The sequence below is a fragment of the Ursus americanus genome, chromosome 18, assembly GCF_024610735.1.
Source record: "Ursus americanus isolate L20-20 chromosome 18, mUrsAme1.1.p, whole genome shotgun sequence".
Lineage (NCBI taxonomy): Eukaryota > Metazoa > Chordata > Mammalia > Carnivora > Ursidae > Ursus > Ursus americanus.
This window is the reverse complement of record NC_142144.1, coordinates 11,775,877-11,802,433: the sequence shown is the minus strand read 5'-3', so window position 1 is coordinate 11,802,433 and position 26,557 is coordinate 11,775,877. Positions and strand designations below refer to the sequence as shown.

At 36.6% G+C, this 26,557-nt stretch overlaps 1 protein-coding gene and 1 non-coding gene across 7 annotated transcripts in view; both read left to right on the top strand.

Moving 5' to 3' along the window:
• Positions 1 to 26,557, top strand: part of RABGAP1 (RAB GTPase activating protein 1) — a 159,768-nt gene that overhangs the window by 6,536 nt on the left and 126,675 nt on the right. For 2 of the 6 annotated variants that reach the window (XM_045790988.2, XM_045790986.2), the window contains one exon: positions 16,765 to 16,964. In XM_045790988.2, coding sequence (XP_045646944.1) covers positions 16,815 to 16,964 — 150 coding nt within the window. In that variant the 5' untranslated portion in view covers positions 16,765 to 16,814. Of the gene's footprint in view, positions 1 to 1,593; positions 1,690 to 16,764; positions 16,965 to 26,557 lie in introns of those variants that run through there. The other 4 variants (XM_087869387.1, XM_045790989.2, XM_045790987.2 and 1 more) reach the window with 3 other exon arrangements.
• LOC123788113 (U6 spliceosomal RNA) lies at positions 23,282 to 23,389 on the top strand. The gene has a single exon (XR_006778416.1). It is a non-coding gene; the product is annotated as a U6 spliceosomal RNA (small nuclear RNA).

Sequence of the window (26,557 nt, the reverse complement as noted above, 5' to 3'; positions counted from 1 at the left end):
GATGTGATCTAGGAATTAGATGTGAGGAAAATATACTGAAATGATAAAGTAGATATTGTTAATTGAATAAAGCAGATTGCTAAACCATGTCATCTCATTTTGAAAAACAATATGTTGGCAAAGAAGGATATGCGTTACAGAATTAACATTGGTGGTGGGAATGCGATGTTTTATTTTTTATTGCAGCTTGTCTCTGTTTTCTGTTCTCCAAGGCATACTGTACTGACTCTGTAATAAAATTTTATTTAAAAAATTTATGTTAAGATTTATATATATATTTGGGGTATACATATGAATCAGAATATGTGAAATGTATAGTCACCAAAATATTAAAAGTGCGTCAGAATTTCAGGGGATTTCCTAATACTGCATCTATTATTTGATACTACTACTTTAAAATGGTTGTGTATTGTTATATAACTGTATAAGGAGAAAAGGAACAAAGCTATTTTCCTGCGGGAGTGCAGCCAAGTCTATTGTAATAGTAGACAAGTCACATAGAGGACTGCAAGAGAGCACAACATTTTTGTGTTTTCTCTGGTTGATTTGGATACATTATCCACAGGAAAACATTACATGACTCATTCACCAGGAAAAGAGCGTAGGCTATTTGAATAAAGAAAGGGGGAGGAGTTAGGGATAGGCTGTAGAATTATTTTATGTTATGACTTATTAGCACCTTTAATAGCCATTGTTCCTGTTACCAACTACATTGTAAATTAATTCAGGACTTTAAATCTCATTTTATTGCTTTTGCTCTATATATCACTTTTGAATGATTTTTTTTTATTTAAGATTTTATTGTTAAGTAACCTCTATACCCAATGTGGGGCTTGAGCTCACAACCCCGAAATCAAGAGCTGCATACTCTAGGACTGAGTCAGCCAGGTGCCCTGCTTTTGTGATTTGAAAATAAAATCTCAGCCCCATCTTCGGGTCTAACACTCTGAAACAAGCTTGTTTATTTCTGATCTGTTTTGTGTGTCTCAAGTACCTCAAGGCAGCTGTGTCGCAGCCAGAGGCCCTTGGACTTGAGTCAAAAGTTTTTGACTTTTGGACTGAATTGTTACTTAGGCTGGACTCTTTTATAAAATGAGAAAAATCGAACATTCTCACAGGTTTGTGGTAGGCCAAATTAGATACCAATAAAAGGACCTATCACAATGCACGCCTTCAATAAAGGCCAGGTGAGTTGAGTAAGAGGGCTGCTTTTGAAACCACTTGAACGCGAAAGGTGAGCAGGAAATTCCTTGCTCTAGCACCGGTAGTCTTTGCATGTGTACCTCCTTTCAGGCGTAACAGGTGCTACCTAGCCTGATTCCCCTGCCATCCTCACTCCCTGAGGCAGTCACAGCCACTGCCCGTCCAAGTCCAAACACAGCACAGTGCTAGTCCAGCTTCCAAAGTGCAGACTCGGCGCAGGCGCGGACTCCCGTGGCAGGGTAAAAGCCCAGGTGGAGCTTCGAGGAAAGGAAGTACGCCCTCGCCGCCTGTGGTTGGGCCAATGGGTCTGCTCGGCTTAGCCGCGGGCCTATGAAAGGGGGTGGGAGGCGGGGCAGAGGGCGGAAGAAGCTGCTCTCACGTGAGTAGGGGGCGGGGAGGGCGGGGGCAGGGCGGCTGGGGAGGCCCAGGCGGCGGAGCCTCCGGGAAGGCGAACGGCGGGCGGCGGAGGAGGAGACGGCGGGTCGGGTAGGGCCGCGTTTCCCCTCCTCCTCCTCCCACCCTCCTATCCACCAACCCCCGGGAGATCCTGTGACAGCCCCTGCTGGGGGCCAGGATGTGTTCTCATCCCGCGCGGCTGGGCCTGCCAGACTGCGCTCACCTCCCTCGACGAGCCGGGTTCTGAGGGGAGCAGTGATTGGGGGGAGGGGGAGCTGTGGCGGAGGGGAAAGAGCGCATGCGCAGGCAGGAGCACTCTCGCAGCCCCTGCCCAAACCGGTTCCCCCTGTCTGGGTGGGTGTCTGTCTACCGAGTCCTGCGCTTGCGGCAGTCCCTCTGACCCCCAGGCAAAGCCGATTGTCTCTTGACTTTTATGTTTGGGGCCAGGTCCAATTTGGGAATCTGGCTGCTCCCTCCGCCTCAGTTTCTCCCCATTGCCAGCTGGGCCTTAATTTGCGACTTTAGCTGGCTTGGGCCTCAAGCTAGCTTCCTGGGCTGAGCCAAATTTGAAAGATTTGCTTTCTTTTAGTGCTGGCCTGCGAACTTGTACTGATTTTTCTAAATTTCCCCACTTTAAAGTGTCTCACTCTCCCCTTGTCCTTTGAGTATTTGCTCCCAATACCTCATTGCTGTGTCTTGATTTTCTGCAGCCTTCAGGGTTTTAGGTGTTGAGCCAGAGGATAACCCCAGACTTCGAAGAGTTCGCTGTCCGTTGCCTAGTACTACTTTGTCCCTACTCTTCTAACGACTGTTAGCATCTGCACCTGTTTTTACAGGCATCTCCGTATTTAAGCTTTCTCGGGGATTCCTTTATCATGGAAGCAAATGTCGTAGAAGAATGTGTTAACTGATCATGCTACTAGTGCTTCGTTAGTTTAAAATCGTGTTCCAACTTGAATTTGAAATCTTTTGGTTTTGTTGTTTTTATTAGTGGGGGAAAAAACTGTCAGGGGCAAGGTTTCACCATTTTATTTTTTATCCATATAAACACCTGTGTTCACGTACATGTGACTGGAGTAGTGTAGTAAGTGTGTTTCCAGCTGCTTTGTTTATTTAGAAAAAACAATAGAGGGTGAATTGCACTGTTTATCAAACTATTGTTTGAAAACAGTTGTTTCAGACTGATGTGTGAAAAGCTGTTAAAAAACTTGGATGCCAAGGAAGTACACATTTAACTTTTTTTAAACGAAGGACCTGTTGGCCTCAATACAACGTGTATAGGGTGCTATTTTAATGTATTTTAAAGGTTTTTAAGTAGAGTGTACTTATAAAAACTGAAAACGAATAGGGGAGAGCGTTCTTTATGTTCTTTCTTTATAGACCTCAGATTGCATTAGATTTGCATCCATGATAGATTTGTACTTACTAGTAACATTTAAAATCCACATGTAGCTTGAACACAGATTAACTCAAATTCCTAATTAAAATTGAACTGCTTCTTTGTTGTACTGCACTTCTTTTCATTGTTTCAGTTTTATAACTCAGTTTACAGTTGATTAACTTGTCATTGGTGTTAAAGTATGTGTTCGTTTGGATAGTTAACCTACCAAGTGTATGCATTTTGGTCTTATTGGCATAGTGTTTCATTAGCAGTTTAGACGTGCTTAATTTGGGTTAAGTGGTAATTTAGTGGGACACTGTAAAAGTGAAGACACCTGTTTCCTTCCTACCTTTTACATTACATATTGAAAGAAGTGTATTGTGCACATTATCTACACGAAGAGACATGAGTTTCTCCAAATATATCTCAACTTTACAGCCCAGATTCTTTCAAGAAGTTATTTTCTTTGAGTATATTTCCAGCTAAACTTTACAGCCCGCATTCTTTTTAAGAAGTCGTTATTGATCGTGTCCCTAGCTAATGTGTAGCCTACTTTGAAGGTCTCATCATTTCACAGTAATTGTTTTAACAAGTGATCTTTGAGTACAGGCTTCAGAAAATAATTAGTTTAAATCAGTGCTGCTGTTGAGTGTCTTTATAGACAGTGGTGTGCTGAGGTTCTGAAATAGGCTACCCATAATTTCCTTGTAGTTTTCAGTATAGTCGGGTATGATTATACTTCTCAAGCATGTGAAATAAATGAACTCATAAGTAATCTTTCATGGAGTTAGAACTCCAATATCGAAGAAGGGCTGATTTAACCAACATGCATAAAGAAGGGTTTGGCATGACATTTGGGTGCTTTGTAAGCAAATGCTTTGTTTTGTTGGTTTTCCATAGCTAGATCCCATAGAAAGAAAATCCAAGGCCAAGCACTCAGTCAGTGGCTATCAATTTAACAGCTGTTTCTTTTTTGCATAAATTGGTTACCTGTTCCACCCCCCACCCCCCACCTCCTGTTCTGTGTTGTTTCTGAGAGATCTTGATTCTTCAGGAAACTTTTAAGTGAAAACAATACTGGATAGACATTTAAACTTATAACCACTCTTGTTGACCCTAACAGCCTTGTTTCTCTTCCTGTACAAAAACTGAACAAATATGGCAGTTTGCAAGTCACGACGAACACTTTAGTTTGTAGAATTTAGCCTGGAAGTTTCCCTCTTGTCAAAGCAACCAGTGTCTCGGAGGTAGTCATCAATGAGTCTCTTTTGAAGATTGTTCTTTCCAGCATAGTAGAGTTTTATCAGGCCTAACTTTTCCCCAAATTCCTTTTTTTTTTTTTTTGGTGGATCACTAAATAGTAAAAATAAAGCCCTTAATTTTAAGTTCGTACCTGACATTAAATAGTGTATAGGACCATGCCTCTATAAAGCAGGAGGTGTATCTTCTTCATTGTTTGACTGTGCTGCCAGATTGGGAGGTCCACATCTCTCATAAGGGTTCATGCATGGTGGTTACATGTCTCCAATTAAGGTTGCACCAGCTTTTTATGTTATAAATCACCACTCCTTGGAATCCATTAATCTTTGTGGGAATAAATTTTTCTCTATGCTAAAATCTGTTATTTCTTTAGGTACTTTAGCAAATTAGTGCCTGTGATAACTTTAACAAAGTGTTATTAACTGTAAAGCTTAACAATAGTTTGACTATTTAAAAAATTAATGTATAATATGTAAAATTTATTACATACAATACATAAAAATTATTTCATATGTATTTTATATCTACAAAATGTTTATTTTATAACAAAATAGTTATTTATATAGTTTACTATATACTAGTATATAGTAAACTATAAAATTATGTTTTATATATAATATATAATATGTTTTATATATAATACATAATATTATGTTTTATATATAATATATAAAATTATATTTTATATAATATAAAATTGTAAGTACATGTAAAATTATATATTATACATTCGTAATTATTTTATATATAATATATAAAAGTTTATTTTATATATACATATGTTCCCTTATTTGTACATTTTGGTAATTACAACCAACAACCTGTGGTTATAATCTTGTTTTCCTTTTTTTGAAGATGACCCTTGTATCAGAAAAAGGAATTGATATGCAGAATCTTTCTTTGGGAGCATATTTTGAGTATCATGGGTATTAAGAGACAGCATGCAAGGCTAAATTGGATTAAATGTTGGGCATTTGTATAATACTACTGGGAAGAGCCATGAGTTAATCATTTTAATATTTTTATTGTAGAGGTAATAAACTCTTTTATACCCTTGAAGTACGCTGATTTATGGATTCTGGCAATGTAAGAGTAGGAGGAACATGTCATGTAAATCTCTTGCTGTGACACACGATTTTCTATGAGTAGACCTCTGATACATCTGTAGAAGAGAAATGGTTATATTCTTATTTTAGTTACCTGTTGAATTCTCTGTGAATTGAAGAAAAATCTGAAATTTGTCTAACCTCAAAAGCTACTATTTCTTTACAAAAATTATTCCCTAGCAGGAACAAATCTTATTTTTAATTTTTTGCTTTTGGTTGTGAGAAACAGTCTTTTCAGATAAGTTTAAAAACATCTGTGGAACTTAATATTTGTGAAATTTTTAATATTCTCACACAGTGCCTATTCCAGTGCTGTGAATGAAGATGCGTAATAAATGTTTATTGTTTGCCCATCCCCTTGTTCAACACACTTGTCCTATGCCCCACCACCCTTGTGTAACTCTGGCCACCTTATATCAGAAGGTACAGAAAACAGGTGTGGATCTGCCAAACATTTGCGGTTTGCCTACACACTTTTCCCTGAAAATAAAAAAGAGGTTATAGAAAAGGGGGTACCTGGGTGGCTCAGTTGGTTGGGCATCTGCCTTCAACGCTGGTCCTGATCTCTGGGTCCTGGGATCCAGTCCCATGTCAGGTTTCCTGCTCAACGGGGAGCCTGCTTCTTCCTCTGCCCCTGCCCTTCCCCACCACTTGTGCTCTCTCTGTCAAATAAATAAATAAAATCTTTTAAAAAGGGGAGAGGGTTATAAAAAGAGAAGCCACATTTACTGTATTTATCTTAGGATTTGATCATCTGTCAAATAATTTGTTTGGGATTAAATTCACATAGTTTAAGGAGAAATGATTAATAGAAACATTTCATATTTAAGTGTAGACAGGTTGATACTCTAAGTGGAACAGATTCATTTTCTTTGCTGTGGATGAGAAGGAGCTATATTGACTAGTTTCCGAAAATGAGGGAAAGTCTTTGGACAATCCTGTGTTGCTTAAAAATATTCATATTTTTAGACGTATAAAACACTAATGTAAATCATTATGCTTTAGGAATCTGTTCCAGAAAAAGAAAAAACTTTTTTTTCCCCAAATCTATACTAGGGAGGTCAGACATATAATCTTTGTGAATGTGTGAACTTTCATTGTTCCCACAAGTAGGTTTCTATTGTGGAAATGGCATCCAAATAATTTAAATATTTAGTTTTGGAGATCATTGTGTTGAGGTGGCATAAAGTCATCATACCTTGAGCTCTGGAAGAAATTAAAATGGTGTTTCCTAAAATATCCACAGGAACATGGGGAAATCACCTACATGGTTTGGTTTGGAGTTTTGGGGGTTTTTTGTTTGTTTTTTAGCTATCAACAATACTGCATTCAAATAATCAAGTTAAATGAATTGTTTTATGTGCATTTCTTCCCCTCTTACCTCTTGTACCCCTCATTAGAAGTATCAAGATATAGGGGAGTGAATGTGAACTATGGAATCAGAAATATGTAGATATCCCAAGTCTTGTACTTACTATATGACTTGAAGGTAAGCTACTTACTACCTCTCAGACTCCATTTCTTCATTTGCAGAAATGGACCTAATTATGCTTACATCATGGATTAGGATTCGACAGCACCTGGTATCCCCCCTTTCCTGATTACTCCCATTCACAAAAGAATAGAAAAGGTTCATTCCTCTCATATCACATATGAGAAAACGGAAGCTACAACATTGTTTAAGTCACATTAAGAAGGACCAAGGAGTTCAGTTTTTTTAATATTGTACCAGACTATTAACTTTAATAAAGCTTTATTACTTACCACAAAGTGAGAAGTAACTCTGGAAACACTAGTTGTCTTCTTTGAGCCCTTTACTGATTTTGTAAGTTTTACCCTAAAGATCCTATGATGTTACAATTGGGCTTTAAAAGACTGTATTAACCAGGGCGCCTGGGTGGCTCTGTTGGGCATCTGAGTCTTGATTTCGGCTCAGGTCATGATCTCAGGGTCTTGGGATGGAGCCCTGCACTGCCCCCCCCCATTAAATAAATCTTTAAGAAAAAAACAATTTGTATTGACCAATGAATGGATAAACAAAATTTAGTGTATATATTCCATAGAATATCATTCAGCCTTAAAGAGAAAGGAAATTCAGACACATGCCATAACATAGGTGAACTTTGAAGGCATTATACCAAATGAAATAAGCCAGCTACAAAAGGACAAATACTGTGTGATTCTGCTACTTTTATGAGGTTCCTGGAATAGTCATATTCATAGAGAAAGAATAGTGTGTTGCCTGGAGGAATAGGAGTAGTGTTTAATGGATACGGACTTTCAGTTGGGGAAGGTACAAGAGTTCTAGAGGTGGATGGTTGTGATAGTTGCACAATAGTGTAAATGTACTTAATGCCACAAAACCACACACTTAAAAATGGCTAAAATGGTAATGTATATTTAACCACAATTGAACAAGATTAAAACTTTAAAATCTTTTTAAAAATTAAAAAACGTAAACCCTTCTGTCTTACAAATTTCTATATTCTTATAATTAAGTTATCCTTTTTAGTTATCTAGAATGAACTAAAAGAATCACTTTATAGTTGAAAGAAGTACATTGTCACAGGCATTGCAGGTTAGAATTTGCCTGATGATGATGACTTTTAGATAAGCTGGTTTTTCTTGCTTTTACGTGCTGTGGGCCCAAGACGATTGTTTTGTTTTTGGTTTTTTAAGCTAAGCTGAAATTATTCAGAAGGCTTAAATTAATATGCTTCTCTTAGTTCACTAGAATAATTCAAAGAAACAGCCTCCAAATTCAGAGTTAGACTTCAACAAAGACACATCTATTGTTTAGCAATTAGTAGTGGTGGAAAGGAATTTATTTTTATAAAGAAGGGATGATTTTTTTCCATTGAGTTTTGTTAGATTTGTCCCACCCTTCCCAGGGCTAGGCTGTGAGAAATTCATGTGCAAACCAATGCAGGAAAACAAACATCCAAGCCAAGGAAAAAAGAAAAAAGCTGAGATTAATATAGTGTGATTAAAAAAAAAAACACAAAACTTCTTTGTACGCTGTTTAATTTTAAAAGGCTACAAACCCAGAGGAATTGGCCTGTTATAGCATCTTTGAGACTTGATTCTCTTCCTGTTTTGTCTTTTTCTGAACAGAGAGTAATCTTAACTTGTGTTTTAGATGATACAGCTGGTATCTAACATAGAGAATGGATTAGAATGGGGAGAGAATGGAGATAAGGACACCAAGGAAAAGAGCTGCATTCCAGAAAAGGACAGAGGCACCTACAGTTTTATCTGTGAACTTAAGCAGGTTATTGAACTGGTCTAAGCCTCAGTTTGTCATATGAAGTCAATATCTATCTGTCAAAGTTTGTGTGAACATTAGAAATAATGCGTGTAAAGCTTTTTAGTATAATGTTGGCCATATAAGTGGGAGTAGGATCTAATAAGTATTATTGTGTCTTTATATTTAGCAAGATGATTTAAATATCCCCCTTAAGATTCCCTAAACCTGTACTCATTTGCTCACTGGTTGAGCAACAAAAATGATGGGTATTGGGAAGGAAGTGATAAGAGTGTTTTGGTCCAAAGGGAATCTAAAGTATATTTTCTAACTCAGTGTTAACTGGTTTTGAGCTTGACAGTTGGGAACTTGAAGAGTCTGCGAGGCACACTCAGAGGTAGTTCTTTCTGAGTCTCTTCATTTTGGTTGCCATCCATATCCATATCCCCAAGTCACAGGCATATAATATAGAGTATTTGTCGTTTGTCCTCCTACCAGTTAAATACTGATTAAAGAGTATTATTCAACCAAATTTATTTAGTGCTGCTAGTAAACAAGGATATAAAGATAATATGAATAAAATCCAAGATCCCAGTCCATAAATAGTTTACAGGGACTGTCTGTGCTCATTGTATTCCTAGCATTTACTGTAGTGTTTTGTACATAGTAATTGTTTCTGGAATGATCAACCAATATAGTGGAGTAGGAAAGAGGTATAACACTGTTTTACTGTGTGATAAATGCTATAATTTTGTGATAGAATTAAAAAGCAAACAAAAGCCTTAGGAGCCCTAGAGAGAAATCATGACTATTGCAGAAGGAAAAGGGGGAGTTTGGATATTTGTACCATAAGATTGCCGGTGAGGGAAAAGGACTACCTGGGGAAATGAAGACATATTCCTAGATTAGCAAACAACATGAGCAACGGCTTGAAAGCATAAAAGTGCATGACCTATTTGGTACATTTCTGGTAAGGCTGGATAGAATGATAGATTGTCTCCGTATTTTGAAGACTGATGATACAGAGTTTGGATTTTATTCTATTTTCAGTCAGGAACAAAGGTTTTGAGGAAGGGGTGGGATATATGATCAGATCTAAATTTTAGATATTAGCTGTGGGAACTTGATAATGACTAGAGAGAGTTTAGAAAAGGACACTTAGGTTTTAGCTAAGTTGAAAGAGAATGAAGTACTCACAAGTCAGTGACATGAAGGATGGCAAAGAAAGTAAGATCAGGGTATGTTTTGGAACTAAAATCCGTTAGTGTTCCAGGGGAGAATGAGAAAACGAGTCAAGGACTTTATTGACATTTCTGTCTTGGATCAGTGGTTGTTAACCAGGATAGGGAACCTATGAGGGAAAAGAATATGCATGTGTCGTTTACAGAGGTTTACGTGGAATTGATTCTGAGGTGGTCATGAACACAGTAGCAGAGCTGTCCTATGTATTCTCACAACATCCTTTGCATACCTCTATTATACCAAGCATTATATTATAATTACCTGTTCATCTGTCCATTTTCTGTATCACTGTAAGCCTATCCTAGGTAGAGACTACCTATTACTCCTCACCATAAACATTATACATAGTGCCTGGCACATATGAGACACTTAATGCTAAATAGAAAGGAAAACACAAGGGTATCTGGGTGGCTCAGTTGGTTGAGCATGCAGCTCTTGATTTTGGCTCAGGTGGTGGTCTCAGGAGGTTGTGAGATCAAGCCCCGTGTTGGGCTCCGTGGTGGGCATGGAGCCAGCTTAAGATTCTCTCTCTCCCTCTCTCTGCCCCTCCCCTCACCCTGTTCCCTCTCTTAAGAAAAAAAGAAAAAAGAAAAAATATAACACAAATATCCATATGGAATTAGGGAGGAAAGATAGAGCTAGGAGTATCATGAACATACCAAAAAAAAAAGTTATAACTGTGAGCTAATAAGAGAGCCAGGGAAAAGTGGACAAAGAAGAGGAAGAGGGTAGAACTTAAAGAATGGGCAGAAGAAAGGGAACCTAAATGACAGCTGAGGAAAGGTAGTCAGAAGTAGAAACTAGAAGCAAGAAAAAAGTTGCAGAATAAAGAAATGGTAAACATTTTCATTTATTTAAATGGTAGATGATAACTGAGAAAGAATTCTCTGGATTTTGAAAGTTTGTACTGTCCTTGACTGATTTCTTTCCTTTTTAAAATGACACTGGGGGTAAACAAAATACCCAGGGCCACAGATGAGGTGCTGTGTGTTGTTTTTTTTTAAAGAAATTTTATTTATTAGATCGTGCACGCAAGAGAGAAGGAGCAGGTGGAGGGGCATAGAGAGAGGGAAAAGCAGACTCCCTGCTGAGCAGGGAGCCTGACATGGGGTCCATCCCAGGACTGCGAGATCATGACCTGAGCCAAAGGCAGATGCTCAACCGACTGAACCATCCAGGCGCTCCCACAGATGGGGTTTTAATTACGTTTTTAAAAGAGGAGGAAGGGAAGAAGAAGGGGGGGGTAAACAGAAGGGGGAATGAACCATGAGAGACTGTGGACTCTGGGAAACAAACTGAGGGCTTCAGAGGGGAGGGGGTGGGGGAATGGGATAGGCTGGTGATGGGTAGTAAGGAGGGCACATACTGCATGGTGCACTGGGTGTTATACGCAAGTAATGAATCATGGAACTTTACATCAAAAACTAGGGATGTACTGTATGGTGACTAACATAATATAATAAAATATTATTAAAAAAAATAAAATAAAAATATAAATAAATAAAAGAGGTTTAATAAGGGTTGGTGAGAGATAGAGGAGCCAGATTTTTGAGAGGACTGCTCTTTGAGTGGAGTGTCCTATTGAAAGTGGTAGAGGTGGAGGCAGTTAATACTACTACTTTAGGAAGAAAGAGTTTCAAGGAAGTAAAGATGAATTAAGCCCTGGGATAGTGACAGAACTAGCACATTTTGTCTCAAGCCTGTCAAGTTCAATTACAAGTATCACACCTCTTCTATCAAGTTAGGTAGGTCACTTATTGAGAGGTGATTTCTGCCTCTACTAATTGCACATTAGCAAATTCATGCCACTGCAAGTTCACTGTTTGTTATTTCTCTGAATGTTAGTAACTAGAAACAATACAAATATCTGATAGTACTCCGTCCAAAAAAAAAAAAAGAGTTCAAGTTTTTAAAAAGTAAACACTGATTATCTAGGAGCCCACTGCTATTGAAGGACTGTCAAAAGAGCCTTTATCATGGACAGTTCTTTTTTTTAAGATTTTATTTATTTGAGTAAGGGCAAACAAGCAGTAGGGAGGGGCAGAGGGAGAGAGAGAGAAAAGCAGACTCCCTGCTCTTTAGGAAGCTGGATGTGGGGCTCCATCCCAGGACCCTGGGATCATGACCTGAGTCGAAGGCAGATGCTTAACCGACTGAGCCACCCAGGTGCCCCAGTTCTTTTCCATTTTACTCTCCATTAACTGGGTCTCTAAGTGTTTAAGAATGAGGAGATTGAGAATAGAGATGAATCTTCTTTTGGCAAGACTGAGGTGCATTATTTGCCATGATCTTTGCAGACATACATGGTTAAGCATAAATTTGTCACTTAGGGCACAGAACAGTAAATTTAGGCAAAAAGTTTGTAAAGAGTTTTGATATCATGAGACTAATTTTCTTTATTTTTTAAAAAGTTTTTAAAAAGATTTATTAGAGAGAGAGCAGGCACGAACTGGGGGAGCAGCAGGCAGAGGGAGAGGGAGCCTGACATGGGGCCTGATCCCACAACCCTGAAATCATGACCTGAGCCAGAATCGAGTTGGATGCTCAACTGAGTGAGCCACTCAGGTGCCTATTTATGTATGTATGTATTTATTTATCTATTTATTTATTTATATTTTATTTATTTGTCAGAGAGGCAGAGTGCGCACACAAGCAGGGGGTGTGGCAGGCAGAGGGAGAAGCAGGCTCCCCGCTGAGCAGGGAGCCCAATGTGGGACTCAATCCCAAGACTCTGAGATCATGACCTGAGCCTAAGGCAGACACTTAACCAACTGAGCCACCCAGGTGTCCCCAGGTGACCCTTTAAAAAAAGTTTTTTTTTTAATTAAATCTCTGTGCCCAACATGGGGCTCAAACTCATGACCCTGAGATCGAGTTACATGTCTACCGACCATGTCTTCTGACCGAGCTAGCTAGGCTCCCCCATGAGACTTATCTTCAGTCATAAAATCTCTAGGGATCTTTTATATGTCAATAAGGATAAAAGTAATGAAAGAAGTTATGAAAAATATAACAATTGAACTTTTGGGTTTGATGCAGGAGGCTGCATAATTAAACAAAATACCTATCATTTTAAGTGACTTATTGACTTAGTAAAGGAGATAGAGAAGGTCCTTGAACTTGACTCACCAACCTGGCCCTGTTGGTGACTGGACAGGGTCTAGGTCGTCACTTTTATAAAAGAAGGAAATAATTGGTTCCTACCAATACCAGGGTGTATATATGCATATTATCTTATTAAAATGGGATAAAAATCCTTACCCTGTCTACCTTATAGAATTGTTAAGATGATAAAATGAGATAAAGAATGTGTATATTTTAGTAATCTGTAAAGTATTATACAAAGATAAAACTTTTTTTATTGAGTATTCCTTCACATTTATTTAGAGATAAAGAAATTAGAATGTGGAAAATAGGAAAGGTACATATTTTTGTCCTAGTATTGTGTTTCCTAGACTGAATTACCTACATAAGTTGATACTTGTTATTTTGTTATTTTTATTTTTTTTAAAGATTTTATTGAATGTTTGAGACAGTGAGCACGAGAGGGGGGAGGGGCAGAGAGAGAAGGAGAAGCAGATTCCTTCGTGAGCGGGGAGCCCGATACAGGGCTCAATTCCAGGACCCTGAAATCATGACCTGAGCTGAAGGCAGATGCTTAACTGACTGAGCCACCCAGGTGCCCTGATACTTGTTAATTCTTTTTAAATTTGGAAGTTAGCTTAAAAAGCTATAACTGTTGGGTACTTATAATGTTTTATGTGTGTTATTAAATGAGATGTACATATGTTCTTTAGTAATTTTTATTAATAGTTCTGTGAGTTAGATAGTACATCATTTTCATTTATGGAAACTAAGGCTCATTATGACAAAGCTTACACTATTAGGTAGTGCAACTAGTATTCTAACTTGGGGTTTTCCTACTCTTAATTGTGTGCTTTACTGTAACAAATATGACTTCTCTTCTTACTGTTAGTAAAAGATGATCTTACCTTTTCATTGGGTGGCTCTGGCTCTTTTTCCATCTTTGCCATTTATCCTAATTTTTTTTAGCAAATACTTGAGCACCTACTATGTGCCAGGCATTGTTTCAGGTGCTAAAGTACAGCAGTTAATGAAACAGACCAAAATCTGTGCCCTGGTGGAACTTAGGTTCTAGCTTACATGATATTTAAAAACAAATGATTAAAATGTAAAATGTGTCAAATGGTGATGGATATTATGGGGAAAAGTAGGAAGAGAGATGGTAGTGCAAGATGTTTGGGGAAAGAGCTTGTTTTCTGTTATCCATGAGGTTTAGATCTAGAATTGCAGCCTGAAGGATGAAGGATTACAGTAGGAGGCTTCTTGTGGTAAATGATATACGTAGGGATTAAAAACAAAAGTTACTCCTTCTGGTCTCCAGAGAGAGGTTGTGAATACTCCACAGTTTTGCCAGGAGTACACCAAGTTCTGGGGCACCTCTTTATTGTGGAGGCCAGAGAAGGGGAATCTTGACAACTTTTCCTGTGCTACTTCATGTTTTGATAAACCTCATTCCCACTGAGTGATTCAGTTTTTTACAGGTGCCAAAACAAATAGTATTTTTTAAAGTGTATTTTCCGATCATCTCCTCAAGGGAGATAGGTTGAACTTTGAATCAGCCAAGTCTTCTCAGTTCCATAGTGTTTAAATACCAAAGTATATTATTTTTTGAGTCTAGAGTATTATGGAAGGTAGTCAGTGTCTCAGATCATAGCTTTAGAGAACTTTCTTAGGCACTCTGCTATCCTATTAATCACTATTTTAATGAACGAAGTCTAATTAAGCATGAAAAACATTGCCTAAAGTACTAGTTCTACAACACCTTGCCTAAAGTACTAGCACGTTCTACAAAAGGTAAAGATTCCTTTACCCAATACTGAGTGTTTGGGACAAGGCCCAAATTTGTGGCATTGGAAAGGTATCATCATCTGACGGAAAGAGAATAGCTTCTGGAATAATAGATAACTGGGTTCAATTTTTGCCTTTCCTCTAACCAGTTAAATTACAGCGATTACCTTGAACAAATTACACCATCTGTCTAGGTCTCAGTTTCCTTATCTATGTAATAAATAATGTGAAGATTAAATTAAGAGGCAGTAGCCATCAAATTGTACTACATCACAATAGGTAGTATAAAAATGTAAAATGCTATAGGAGCAGATATAAGGCAGTTTGTTTGGTTCTGGGATGAGGATTGGCAAGCTACTAGGAAAAGGGAGTTAGATCATGAATGATGAGTTGGAGTTGATGGGAGTCAAAAGCAAGGAAACCACTTTAGTAAGGATCCAATGAGGGCAAATACATGGGCATATTAAAGTATATATCTTTAGTAAGGACATTATCTCTTCTAATATATTTCTCTTTTTTAATTGAAGTATAATTGACATACAATATCTTACTAGTTTCAGGTGAATATATTCCTTAACTCTCCATGTCTAAGTCCCTCTCCCAACATGTGCCCATAGTTTTCTTTCCCCTAAATCAGTACCTATTAACCTGTTCAATGTGCCTCTGTTCTCTACTACAGTATACATTCCTTTGGGGCAAAAATCTAGTTTCTCTCGTTTACATGTATTATTCTTTACACACTAGACACTTGGTGAGTATTCTTTGAATGGATGAAGCAAAACTACATTAAAAAAAATTTCAAAAAGTACATTTTGAAGTGTCTTTGAATGCCACACTATAAATTTAGTCCTATGAAATGTAAAGCGATGATAGCCATTTAAGCAAGGAAATTAGTTTAAATAGAAAGCAGTAAGTAGTAGTAAGGATTTCATCCTTAGCTATGCCTAGGTAAATGACCTTCTCTTGGGGTTGCCATTTTTTTATCTGTTTAACAGTGTCGATTATTTCTAAGTTTCTTTTGAACTGTAATATTCAGGGATTGTAATTCCTGCTGCCAGGTGTTTTTCTGGTTGTGAACCTTTGAAGGGAAAATAGTGCTTGGCACATGGTGTATGCTCAATAAATATATGTTCGATTAAAAACAAAGCATAAATCAGGACTTAATTGGAGAGATTAAACAGACTCTCAGCACCTTTACCTCTTCGACATACAAGATGAACATAGAGCTAGAGCTACTATTGTTTATTGGTTAAAACTTTCTGAGTATGTTGTATTGTTTATTTTGTTGCTGTTTTGGCAACCAAATGGGAACATTGCCATAAAGTGTTCAGAACCAGGTTTTTAAATGGTAGATGGGTTTAACTTTTATTCCAGGAGTCAATAAATAATTGAGTGGCTTTTCATAAGTGACATATTTTTGTTTCTTGCTGGGAATTTCTGGCATGAAACTTACTGGTAATGTTTATGTTAAGTTGAATTCTAAGAAGCCGTGGGATGGGAAGATTAAGTTTTTGATGGATTTCTGATTTCTTGCTATATGAGTTATTTCCCAGCTCTAGAATTTCGGTTTGCTCTGCCTTGAATTTATTTCTCTTGAATGTGAATATGAAATTTTATTTCTTAAAAGCATCTTATTAATATTTTAAATTTAAGTATCAGTGACATTAGGAAAAACTTAGTTATTGTCCTGTGTGCTTTCAATTTCATTTATGTGTACAGCTTTACAAATACAAGGGTAGAAAACAGAAGTTTAGTACTTCATAGTTTTTGGAGTCCAAGAATAGAGTTGTAACATATGCCAAAGAAATCACTGTAGGTAGGCAGTTATTCTTAAGGGAATATGTTTTATTTTTTTTAATCTGAAATATCTTGGCCCTGAATAGCATCAAATTCCTTTATTATCTGGAATAAAAAGCCTAAGTTGTAAGTAGTGAAAGTCTTGGGAAAAGATTTTGAAAGTATTTTTTTAAGTTTTCCATATGTGTTTTGTAAGAATTAGAGCATAACTGAATATCTGGCAGACATTCTATATGAGTATCTTTATGGTTTTTGTTTTTCAGGCATTTTTAAAATATTTAATCATTCATGAGTTGAGCTTCATTCTTGAGTCATGGATGACAAGGCTTCTGTTGGAAAAATCAGTGTCTCCTCAGACTCAGTATCTACTCTTAATAGTGAAGATTTTGTCTTGGTTTCCAGGCAAGGAGATGAGACACCATCTACAAATAATGGAAGTGATGACGAGAAAACAGGACTCAAGGTAAAACTCCATAACCTAAGATTCTTTTGCTTAGCTTTGCTAAGCTCATTGCAAAACTTGGCCTATAATAGGAAGGTATATGGAGTGAAACTGAAAAAATGGAAATAAACCCTAGCTTTTTAATGCTAAAGACTTTTATTTATAATTAGTGATCATGACAAATTTATATTTGATTAAGGATTTTCAATTTGATTAGCTTCTAAATCTTCTAATACCCCAGTTGTCAAAACTAGTGGTCACAGTATATTTATCATTTTAGTATTGATTTTATTTTCCCATTGAATTAGAGATGATTATTTCTTTTGGGTCTGGTATATGTAGTGTAAAGGCAAGGACAGGTCAGCAGTGCTATTTATAAAAATAAGTTTCAGGATTATTGAAACTGAATATTAAATACTTGGTTATTGGCCACTTTTGCTTGTTTATATTTTCTAAGCCAAATGAGCAATTTTACTTTTTTCCCATACTCTGTTAATCATTCTCTTTGTGAATATAAATAAAAATGTTCTCTGTTGATGTTATTTAAAATGTAAATAGCTTTTAAAATATTTCATTTCTTGTTTATGTTTATTCATTCAACAAGTATTTATTGAGTACTGACTGTGTGCCAAGTACTAAATACTGGGGATACAGTGGTGAATAAGATTACGAAGCCCCCTGCCCTTAGAGTTGTTATTCTGATGGGGGAAACAGACTTTAAGCACATAAGGAAGTGAATAGGTTAAGTAAATTTAGGTGCTATGATGAAAATCAGAGTGGGATACCTGGATAAAGAATGAAGGGCAGGTACTATTTTAGAGACCATCTTGAAGTGACATTTGAGCTGAGACCTGAATGGAATGGGGAAGGAGGCCAAGTCTAGGAAGAGAGCTTTTTAAAGGGAATAGAGAAGATAGACCCTGAGGAGGACCACCCCTGTTAGGACAGAGATTGGAGCAGAGTGAGTAAAGTAAATAAAAAATGGTAAAGAATGGTATCCAGTGCTTGGCAGAGGCTGTATCATGTAGAACTTAATAGAGGTTGGGAGAAATTTGGACTTTGTTATAAATGTGAAGGGAATTTTTGGAGAGTTTTCAATGGGGACATGATCTGATTTACATTTTAAAAAGCTCACTGGCTGAGAGAGACTTCCAGCATGGCAGCATAAGGAGCTCTGTGGACGTACTCTTTAGCAAAATTGGTGACAATTATTAAAAAGAAAACAAAACCCAACGATTTACAGTTTTTGGAAATGTTCTAAAGGATATACAGCAAGTAAGGAAACATTTATTCAAGGAAATTTACTAAAATTTGGTAAAGAATCTGTGGTATTTGAACCAGGACCCATTGCTTCCCTCACCTATCCCAGCTGAGCAAGATATTAACTCCGTACCAGTGCAATCAAGAAGATAAGATCCCCCGGCTCCCCTCCTAATTGGAGAGCTATCTTACAGGGAATAGCAGGGCAATGGCATTTCTCATCCTGCCTCCAGCTACATATACTAGCCAAGTGTGACTCAGAGATGGGGGCTCCCTTTTTTTGCCCAGCCCTTGTTCTTGGAATAGAGGCTCTACTTTGGGCACAGCGCTGCTTAGAATACTGGGAGTCTGATTGCCCTAGCTTCTAAAGACAAACTACTATGGACAAACCAAGAAGACCTGAGACTACTGCATCACCTACAGCCACTAAGTACTCAGCTTCCAAAGATGGGATGTCACTCAAAGTAAAGCATGCTGTTGTCCACCTCCTAACCTCATGGCTATGGCTCACAGATTTTCCCTGTAGTGAGAAGGGGTCATAAAACAGCTCCTAATCCCTTCCCAGAGAAACTGACTTAATTTACAGCAGAATGTAGAGAAATTCAAGCCTAAGGGTATTCTCAAAAACAGTAAAGCTGTGGTGAGCTGTAATTCGAGAGGAGATTGGTAGATTGATTGAACATATAGATTTAAGTATAGGCTTACTGGGAGGAGACTGAATCTTAGTGTCAGAACAGATCTCAAACATGGACCTCTGAAACTCTCCCTTCAAAGCAATGTCAATTTGGTTAGTTTATTTTGTGGAGTAGTTTATACCCAAGTGCATTATTGAAAACTATTTAGCAATTGGCCCTAATTAGTGGAGTTTGACATCTAGGTGTGGTCAGAGAAGGAGACCAAGCACTCTTCCAAAATGGTTCTCATCTCAGGATGACTGTAGGTAAAGCCAAATCTTCCCAGAGAAGCAAGTTGGAGGTTTAACACAATGGGAATTAGGGGAGTAGAATTTACGAAAATAAGCTGTCTAGCTACTAAATAAATAAGCATAATAAATAACAAGTCCCAGAGTGGGGAGACCCGTACTGTGAAATGGTACTTTATCTAAAATATCAAGTTTCCTATCAAGTTTCCAACACAAAATTGTGAAACATGCAAAGAAACATGAAAAAATAACCCATACATCATTTTTTTTTTAAAGAGCAGCCAGCAGATACTGGTTATGAGAATGACATGTTGGATTGAATACATAGATTCGTCAAAGTAACCATTAAGTTCAGTGAACTAAAATCGTGCTTAAAGGAATAAAGGAAAGTATGATGACAATGTCGTATCAAATAGAGAATATCATTAGGGAGATAGAAATTACCAACCAAAGAGCCAAATGGAAATTCTGAAGTGGAAAAGCACAGTAGCTGAAACAGAAAATTCACTAGAGGGGCTCAACAGTAAATTTCAACTGGCCAAAGGAAGAATTAATGAGAGGTATTTTCAGGAGTTTCAGGATGAAGTTTACTATCATCCTACCCTCCAAAAAACACTGATTTAGACAGTCACTCATGGACGAGAGTGCCTTTGTGGGAGTCCAGGGGTCCATCAGAGAGGTTTCAGCATCCTTGGAGCAAAAAACATCAAAGATTGGATCCACTGAAGACAATAAAAGGAGCTGTTTTACTTCACCTGTGTCACCTTTCTCCCAAGACAACACAGCTCAATGCCAATAGAGACTTTCTCTGCCCATGATTTTCTCCATGTGGAAAATTGAGAGCAGTTGCTAGATTCCCCAGGTGTGTGGGATACTCCCAAAACCCATTTCTTTCTCACTCCATCCAGAATATTGGGTTTTGAACTATACAACTTGGGGGTGGACAGTCATTCTGGGAGAACAACAGCTAAGGCTGGGAATGGAACATATCAAAGGAACACACATTTTATTGACTGCTTTAGGAACTCTATCAGGAAGTCTACTCATGAGCCACTGAGGTTGTCTCCCCTTCTGATCACTTCAGCTGGCCTATGGGTACCACCAAGCTCACCCAGGCACATCCATACCCAGTGACTGCCACCTTGTGCATGCCCCTGAGGGCAAGAATGGTCAGAATGAGCCTATGCAGATGTCCAGTGAGCATGCATAGAAACTGGATTCTGTGGGATTAGGAGAAACCACGTGCTTGAGCAGTCATCACCACCTTAGGGAAAGCAAATGCAGTGGAAATCATCAACAGCAGACTGGATCAAGCAGAAGATATTTTCATGAAGTAGAAGACAGATTATTTAATGTTATCTAGTCTGAAAAAAAAAAAAAAAAAAGAAAAAGAGTGAAGAAAGCCTACGTGAACCATAGTATACCATAAAAAATAATGTATGCATTTATTGGTGTACCAGAAGGAGAAGAGGGGGGAAATGGGTCAAAGGTTAGAGACCTAATGAATGAGAATTTCCCAAATTTGGAGACAGATTTGGACATCCAAGTTCATAAAGCTTGTAGGTTTCCCCAAGATTTCAACCCAAAGCGATTCTTTCCAAGACACATTATAATAAAATAAAAGACAGTTTTTAAAGCAGCAAGAGAAAAAAAAATCACATGACAAGTGAATCCCCATAAGTCTATTAGCAGATTTCTCAGCAGAAACCTTGCAGGCCAGAATAGAGTGGGATGATATACTCATGGCGCTATAAGAAAAAAACCAAGAATATTTTATTCAGCAAAGTTGTCCTTCAGAAATGAAGGAGGGAGAAAGATATTCCCAAATCAAACTAAGGGACTTAATCATCACCAGACCTTACTAAAAATGCTGAAAGGTGTTCTTCAATCTGAAATGAAAGAATACTAACTAGTAAAACGAAAAGCATGAAGATATAAAACACTGAAGAAGGTAAATATGTAGTCAAAATCACTGTAATATGGTGTTGATTAATTCTAGTATAAAGATTAAAAGACAAAGGTATTAAAAATAGAACAATAATGAATAGACAATATGGAAAGTTAAATTTTTACATCAAAACTCTAAAATGTTGGGGGTGGGGTGTTTGTATATGATTAAAATTGTTGTAAGCATAAAATATACTGTTATATCAGTAAGATGTTTTATGTAAGCCTCATGGTAACCGCAGAGCAAAACCTACAATAGATAACATGAAAGCTAAAAAGAAGGAAATCAAGGTATACCACTTTGGAAAATTTCATTTCACAAAGGAAGACAGCAAGAAAGGAAGAAAGGAACAAGAGAACTATAAAACAATGAGAAAACAAAAACATAGCATTATAAGTTCTTACCTATCAATAATTACTTTAAATGCAAATGAATTATATTCTCCAAATAACATAGTGTCTGAGTGGATAAAAAATATGACTCCCACTATATTCTGCCTGTTAGAGACTCATATCAGCCTTAAGGACACACACAGACTGAATGTGAAGAGATGGAAAAGCAATTCCATACAAATGGAAACCAAAAGAGAGCAGGGGTAGCTAAATTGATACCAGACAAAACAGACTTTAAGTAAAAAAAACTGTAAGAAGAGAGACAAAGGGTATAATATAATTAAAAATGGGTCAACTCATCAAGAAGATGTAACAATTGTAAATATATAAGTATTGAGCATCAGAGTACCTAAATATAATAAGCAAAAGAAACAGATCTGAAGGGAGAAATAGACAATACAATAATGATAGGGAACTTTAGTACTCTATTTTAAACAATAGATAGATCATTTAGGCATAAAATTAGTAAGGAAACATTGGACTTGAACTACACCTTAGACCAAGTGGACCTAACAGGCATATTTAGAACATTCTAACAAACAGCAACAGAATATTTATTCTTCTTAAACATACACAGAACATTCTCCAGGATGGATCATATTTAGGTCACAAAACAAATCTTAGCAAATTGAAGACTTAAATTATGCCAAGGGGCGCCTGGGTGGCACAGCGGTTAAGCGTCTGCCTTCAGCTCAGGGCGTGATCCCGGCGTTACGGGATCGAGCCCCACATCAGTCTCCTCTGCTATGAGCCTGCTTCTTCCTCTTCCACTCCCCCTGCTTGTGTTCCCTCTCTCGCTGGCTGTCTCTATCTCTGTCGAATAAATAAATAAAATCTTTAAAAAAAAAATTATGCCAAATATCTTTTCTAACCATAGAGATATGAAATTAGAAATTGATAACAGGAAGAAAATTTGAAAATCACAAATATTTGGAAATTAAACAACATATTTCTGAACAACCAGTGAATCAAAGAAGAAAACAAAAGGGAAATCAAATATCTTTAAACAACAAAAACACAACATATTTCACATTCTACGATACATATGTGGAATCTGAGCCACACTCAAAATGGTGGTTGCCAGGGGCAGGAGGAGGTGATGGTGGGAGAAGTGAGGAGTTGTCAGTCAAAGAGTACAGATTTCCAGTTATGCAATTATTAGGTTTTGGGGATCTAATGTACAGCACTGGGATTATAGTTAACGGTACTATATTATATAATTAATTGAAAATACCTAAGTGAATACATCTTAAATGTTCTCACCACACGTATAGAAATGGTAATCATGTGAGTTGGTGGATATATTAACTGACCTTATTGCGGTAATCATTTCACATTATACACACATGTCAAATCACATTGTATACCTTAAACTTACACAATGTTTTATTTCAATTAAGTCTCAGTAAAGTTGGAAAAATATATAAAAAAATGAAAAAGACCCACAGATTTTCCATAACAAATAAAATGTGAGAAGTGTTTAAAGTCTTTTAAAAAATGAACTGTTGCTACCACAATCATGAAGAAATACTAAAATAATTAAGCTGAGTGGAAGAAGACTGACCAGCCCCACCCAAAGCTCATATTGCACATTCTATTTATGTATAATTGTAGAAGATGCAAAACCTATAGTCACAGAAAGCAGTTCAGTGTTTGCCTGGGGGTATGATGATGGGATGGGGAAAAAGAGTGGGAGTACAGAGGGGCACAAGGAGTTTTGAACATTATGGATATGTCCACTGCCTTGACTGTGGTGTATACGTATGCCAAAATTCACCAAAGTGCACATTTAAATTATGTGCATTTGAATGTACATGTGCTTGCTTTGGCAGTACACATACTAAAATTGAAACAATACAGAGAAGATTAGCATGGCGCCTGTGTAAAGATGACACATAGTATGCATCAGGTATACCATAACAAATATGTTTTTTTAAAAGAATTAAACAATTTTTATTTTATTATTTCACTCTTTTATTAAGTAGACTCCACACCTAACATGGGGCTTGAATTCACCACCCTAAGATCAAGAGTCACATGCTCTATGGACTGAGCCAGCCAGACACTCCTAAAAGAGGGAATTAATAAACTTGAAGATCAGTAGAAATATCCAAAGAACAGAAAGAAAAAAGAATGAACAAAGCCTCAGAAAAAGATGAGATGTTATTAAGTGTAATAACATACTCGTATGTATTTCAGGAGGAGAGGAAAAAAATGAGCAGAAAAAATATTTGAAGAAATAATGTCTGAAAAGTCCTACATTTATTTATTTATTGAAAAACAATACACATCTAAGAAGCTCACCATACTCTAAGATAAACTCAGAAAGATCCACAAAAAGCCATATCTTAGTAAAAATGTTGAAAACCAAAGACAAGGGGGAAATCTTAAGTAACAGAAGAAAAATGATTCATTTCCTACAAGGGGACCTCAGTAAGATTTACAGCTGACTTCTCAGCAGAAGTAGTGGAAGCTTGAAGCCAGTGGGATGACATGTTCAAAGTGCTCAAAGAAAAAACTGTCAACCAAGAATCCTAGCAAAACTGTTAGTCAAAACTGAAGATGAAATAAACAAAAACAGAATTTATTGCTATCAGAACCACCTTGCAAGAAATACTAAAAGAAGTTCTTCCGGCCAAAAGCAAGTGACTCCAACCAATAATTTTAATCCATAGCACCAGTATGGGTAATTGTGTAATAATAATAATAATAATAATAATAATAATAATAATAATAATAATTGTGTAATAATAAAGACAGTATGAATACATTTTCCTCTTTTGCGTTATATATATAATATATAATGTGTGTGTATGTGTGTATATATATATATAATGTGTATATATTGTACCTATAACATTTAGAAATATCTGTTTGCCAATCATTTTAAAAATGAGGTAGGTAGAAGAGCTGTATTACAGCTTAGTAAATGACTTAATACAGTAATTCAAAACTATAAGAGCAAATGAAGAGAACCAGAATTGATAGAATTAATATAACAAAATGAGTATATGTTTGTTTTCTTGTCTTTTTTAAAAGACACAATTATATAAAGTAACAATTTTAAAAATGTGTTGATTTGTAATATTTATAGATATAATAATACCAATGGGGGGAATACTGCTATATTTGAATAATTTTTTGTATCTTACTAGACTTAAGGTAGTATAAATTAGAAATTTATTAATTCTAATAAATTAAGATATGCATGGCAAGTTCTACAGCAACCTCTAAGGTGATATGTGTGTGTATATATGCATATCATTAAATGTCAATGCTGTATTAGAAAATATTCACTAAATACTAAAAAAGCAGTGAAGCAATAAAGGAACGGAAAATACCTAAGATAGACACATAAAAACTAAAAAGCAAAATGGCACACCTAAATTGAACTCTATCAATAGCAAAATGGATTAAGCAATAGAATAAAAAAGAAAACTGTCAGCATTCGATAAAAAAAATATCCAGCTGTATGCTGTCGGCAGGAGATACATGTTAAATTCAGTACAAACATTTAAAAAAAAAGATGGGAAAAGATCTATCATACAGACCGTTTGGGATACAGCTTAAATGTGTATAGGAAAATTTACACCTGTAAATTCCTATATTATGAAAGGGAAATCTCAAGTAAGTAACCTCATCTTTCACCTTAAGACATTGGAAAAAGAAGGGCAAACTAAATGTAAAACAAACCAAAGTAGGAAATAAAAGATTAGAGCCAAAATCAGTGAAACAGAATAGAAAAGTAATAGAGAAGAATCAATACAACAAGAACCTGGTTCTTTGAAAAGATCAACAAAATTGGCATTACTTTAGATTGACCAAGAAAAAAAGAGATTACTAGAATTAGAACTGAAAGAGGGGACATTATTGCTGACTTAAGCTAAAAAAGTAGGATTATAAAGACCTATTAGGAATAGTAATATGCCAAAAAATTAGAGAACTTATTGAAATGGATACATTTCTAGAAAAATACTAATGAGATTTAGTGTGAATAGACCTATGACAAGAAGTTGAATTAGTAATAAAAAATGTACCCACAAAGAAAGCTCAGGCCTAGATGGCTTTATTCCTGAAATCTACCAGTGCTTGAGTCAGAATACCAATTCCTCATAAACTCTCCCAAAAAAATAGAAAAGGAGAGAATATTTCCTAACTAAATCTATGAGGATGATATTGTGCCAATGCCAAAATTAGACAAAGACATCACAAGAAAACTACATGTCAGTATCTCTTAAATATACCAGCATACTTAATTCAGCAGTATATGAAACGGATTACATACCATGATCAAGTGGGATTTATCACAAGAAGTAAGTTTGGTTTAACAACTGAAAATCTACAGATGTAATATATGAGTGGAACTAAAAACCACATGATCATTTTTAGTAGGCACAGGAAAAATGGTGAAACCCAACAACTTTTTATGAAAATAAGGAAATGTAGAAAACAAATCAACTGTGAATGGAACTTCCTCAACCTGATTAACAGCATCTATGAAAAACTCACAGTGAAAATCATTCTTGCTGGTGAAAGAGTAGATTGTTTCCCCCTAAGTTCAGACTCAAGACCTGGATTTCTGCACTTGCAACCTCTGTTCAACATTGTACAACCAGGGCTGTTAGGCATGCAAAAATATAATATCCAGATTGGAAAGAAGGAAGTAAAAACTATATGTTTGCAGTTGACATGAATTTATATATGGAAAATCCTTTGAAATGTAAAAAAAATTATTAAAATTAATAAGTTCCGCAGTATTGTAGGATACAAGATAAATATACAAAAAAATCAATTTTCTATACACTTGCAGTGAACAATCATAAAATAACAATGAAAAAACAATTTATGATAGTATGAATAAGAATGAAATAGGGGCACCTGGGTGGCTCAGTTGGTTAGGTGTCCAACTTGATCTCAGCTCAAGTTTTGATTTCAGGGTCGTGCATTCAAGCGCTGCTGCCTCCATTGGGCGTGGAGCCTACTTGAAAGAAAGAAAGAAGAAATGAAATAGTGCTGAGTTAAACAGAAGTGCAAATCTTATACTTTGAAATCTGCAAAACATAAAGATCTCAATAAGTGGAAATTCATCCAA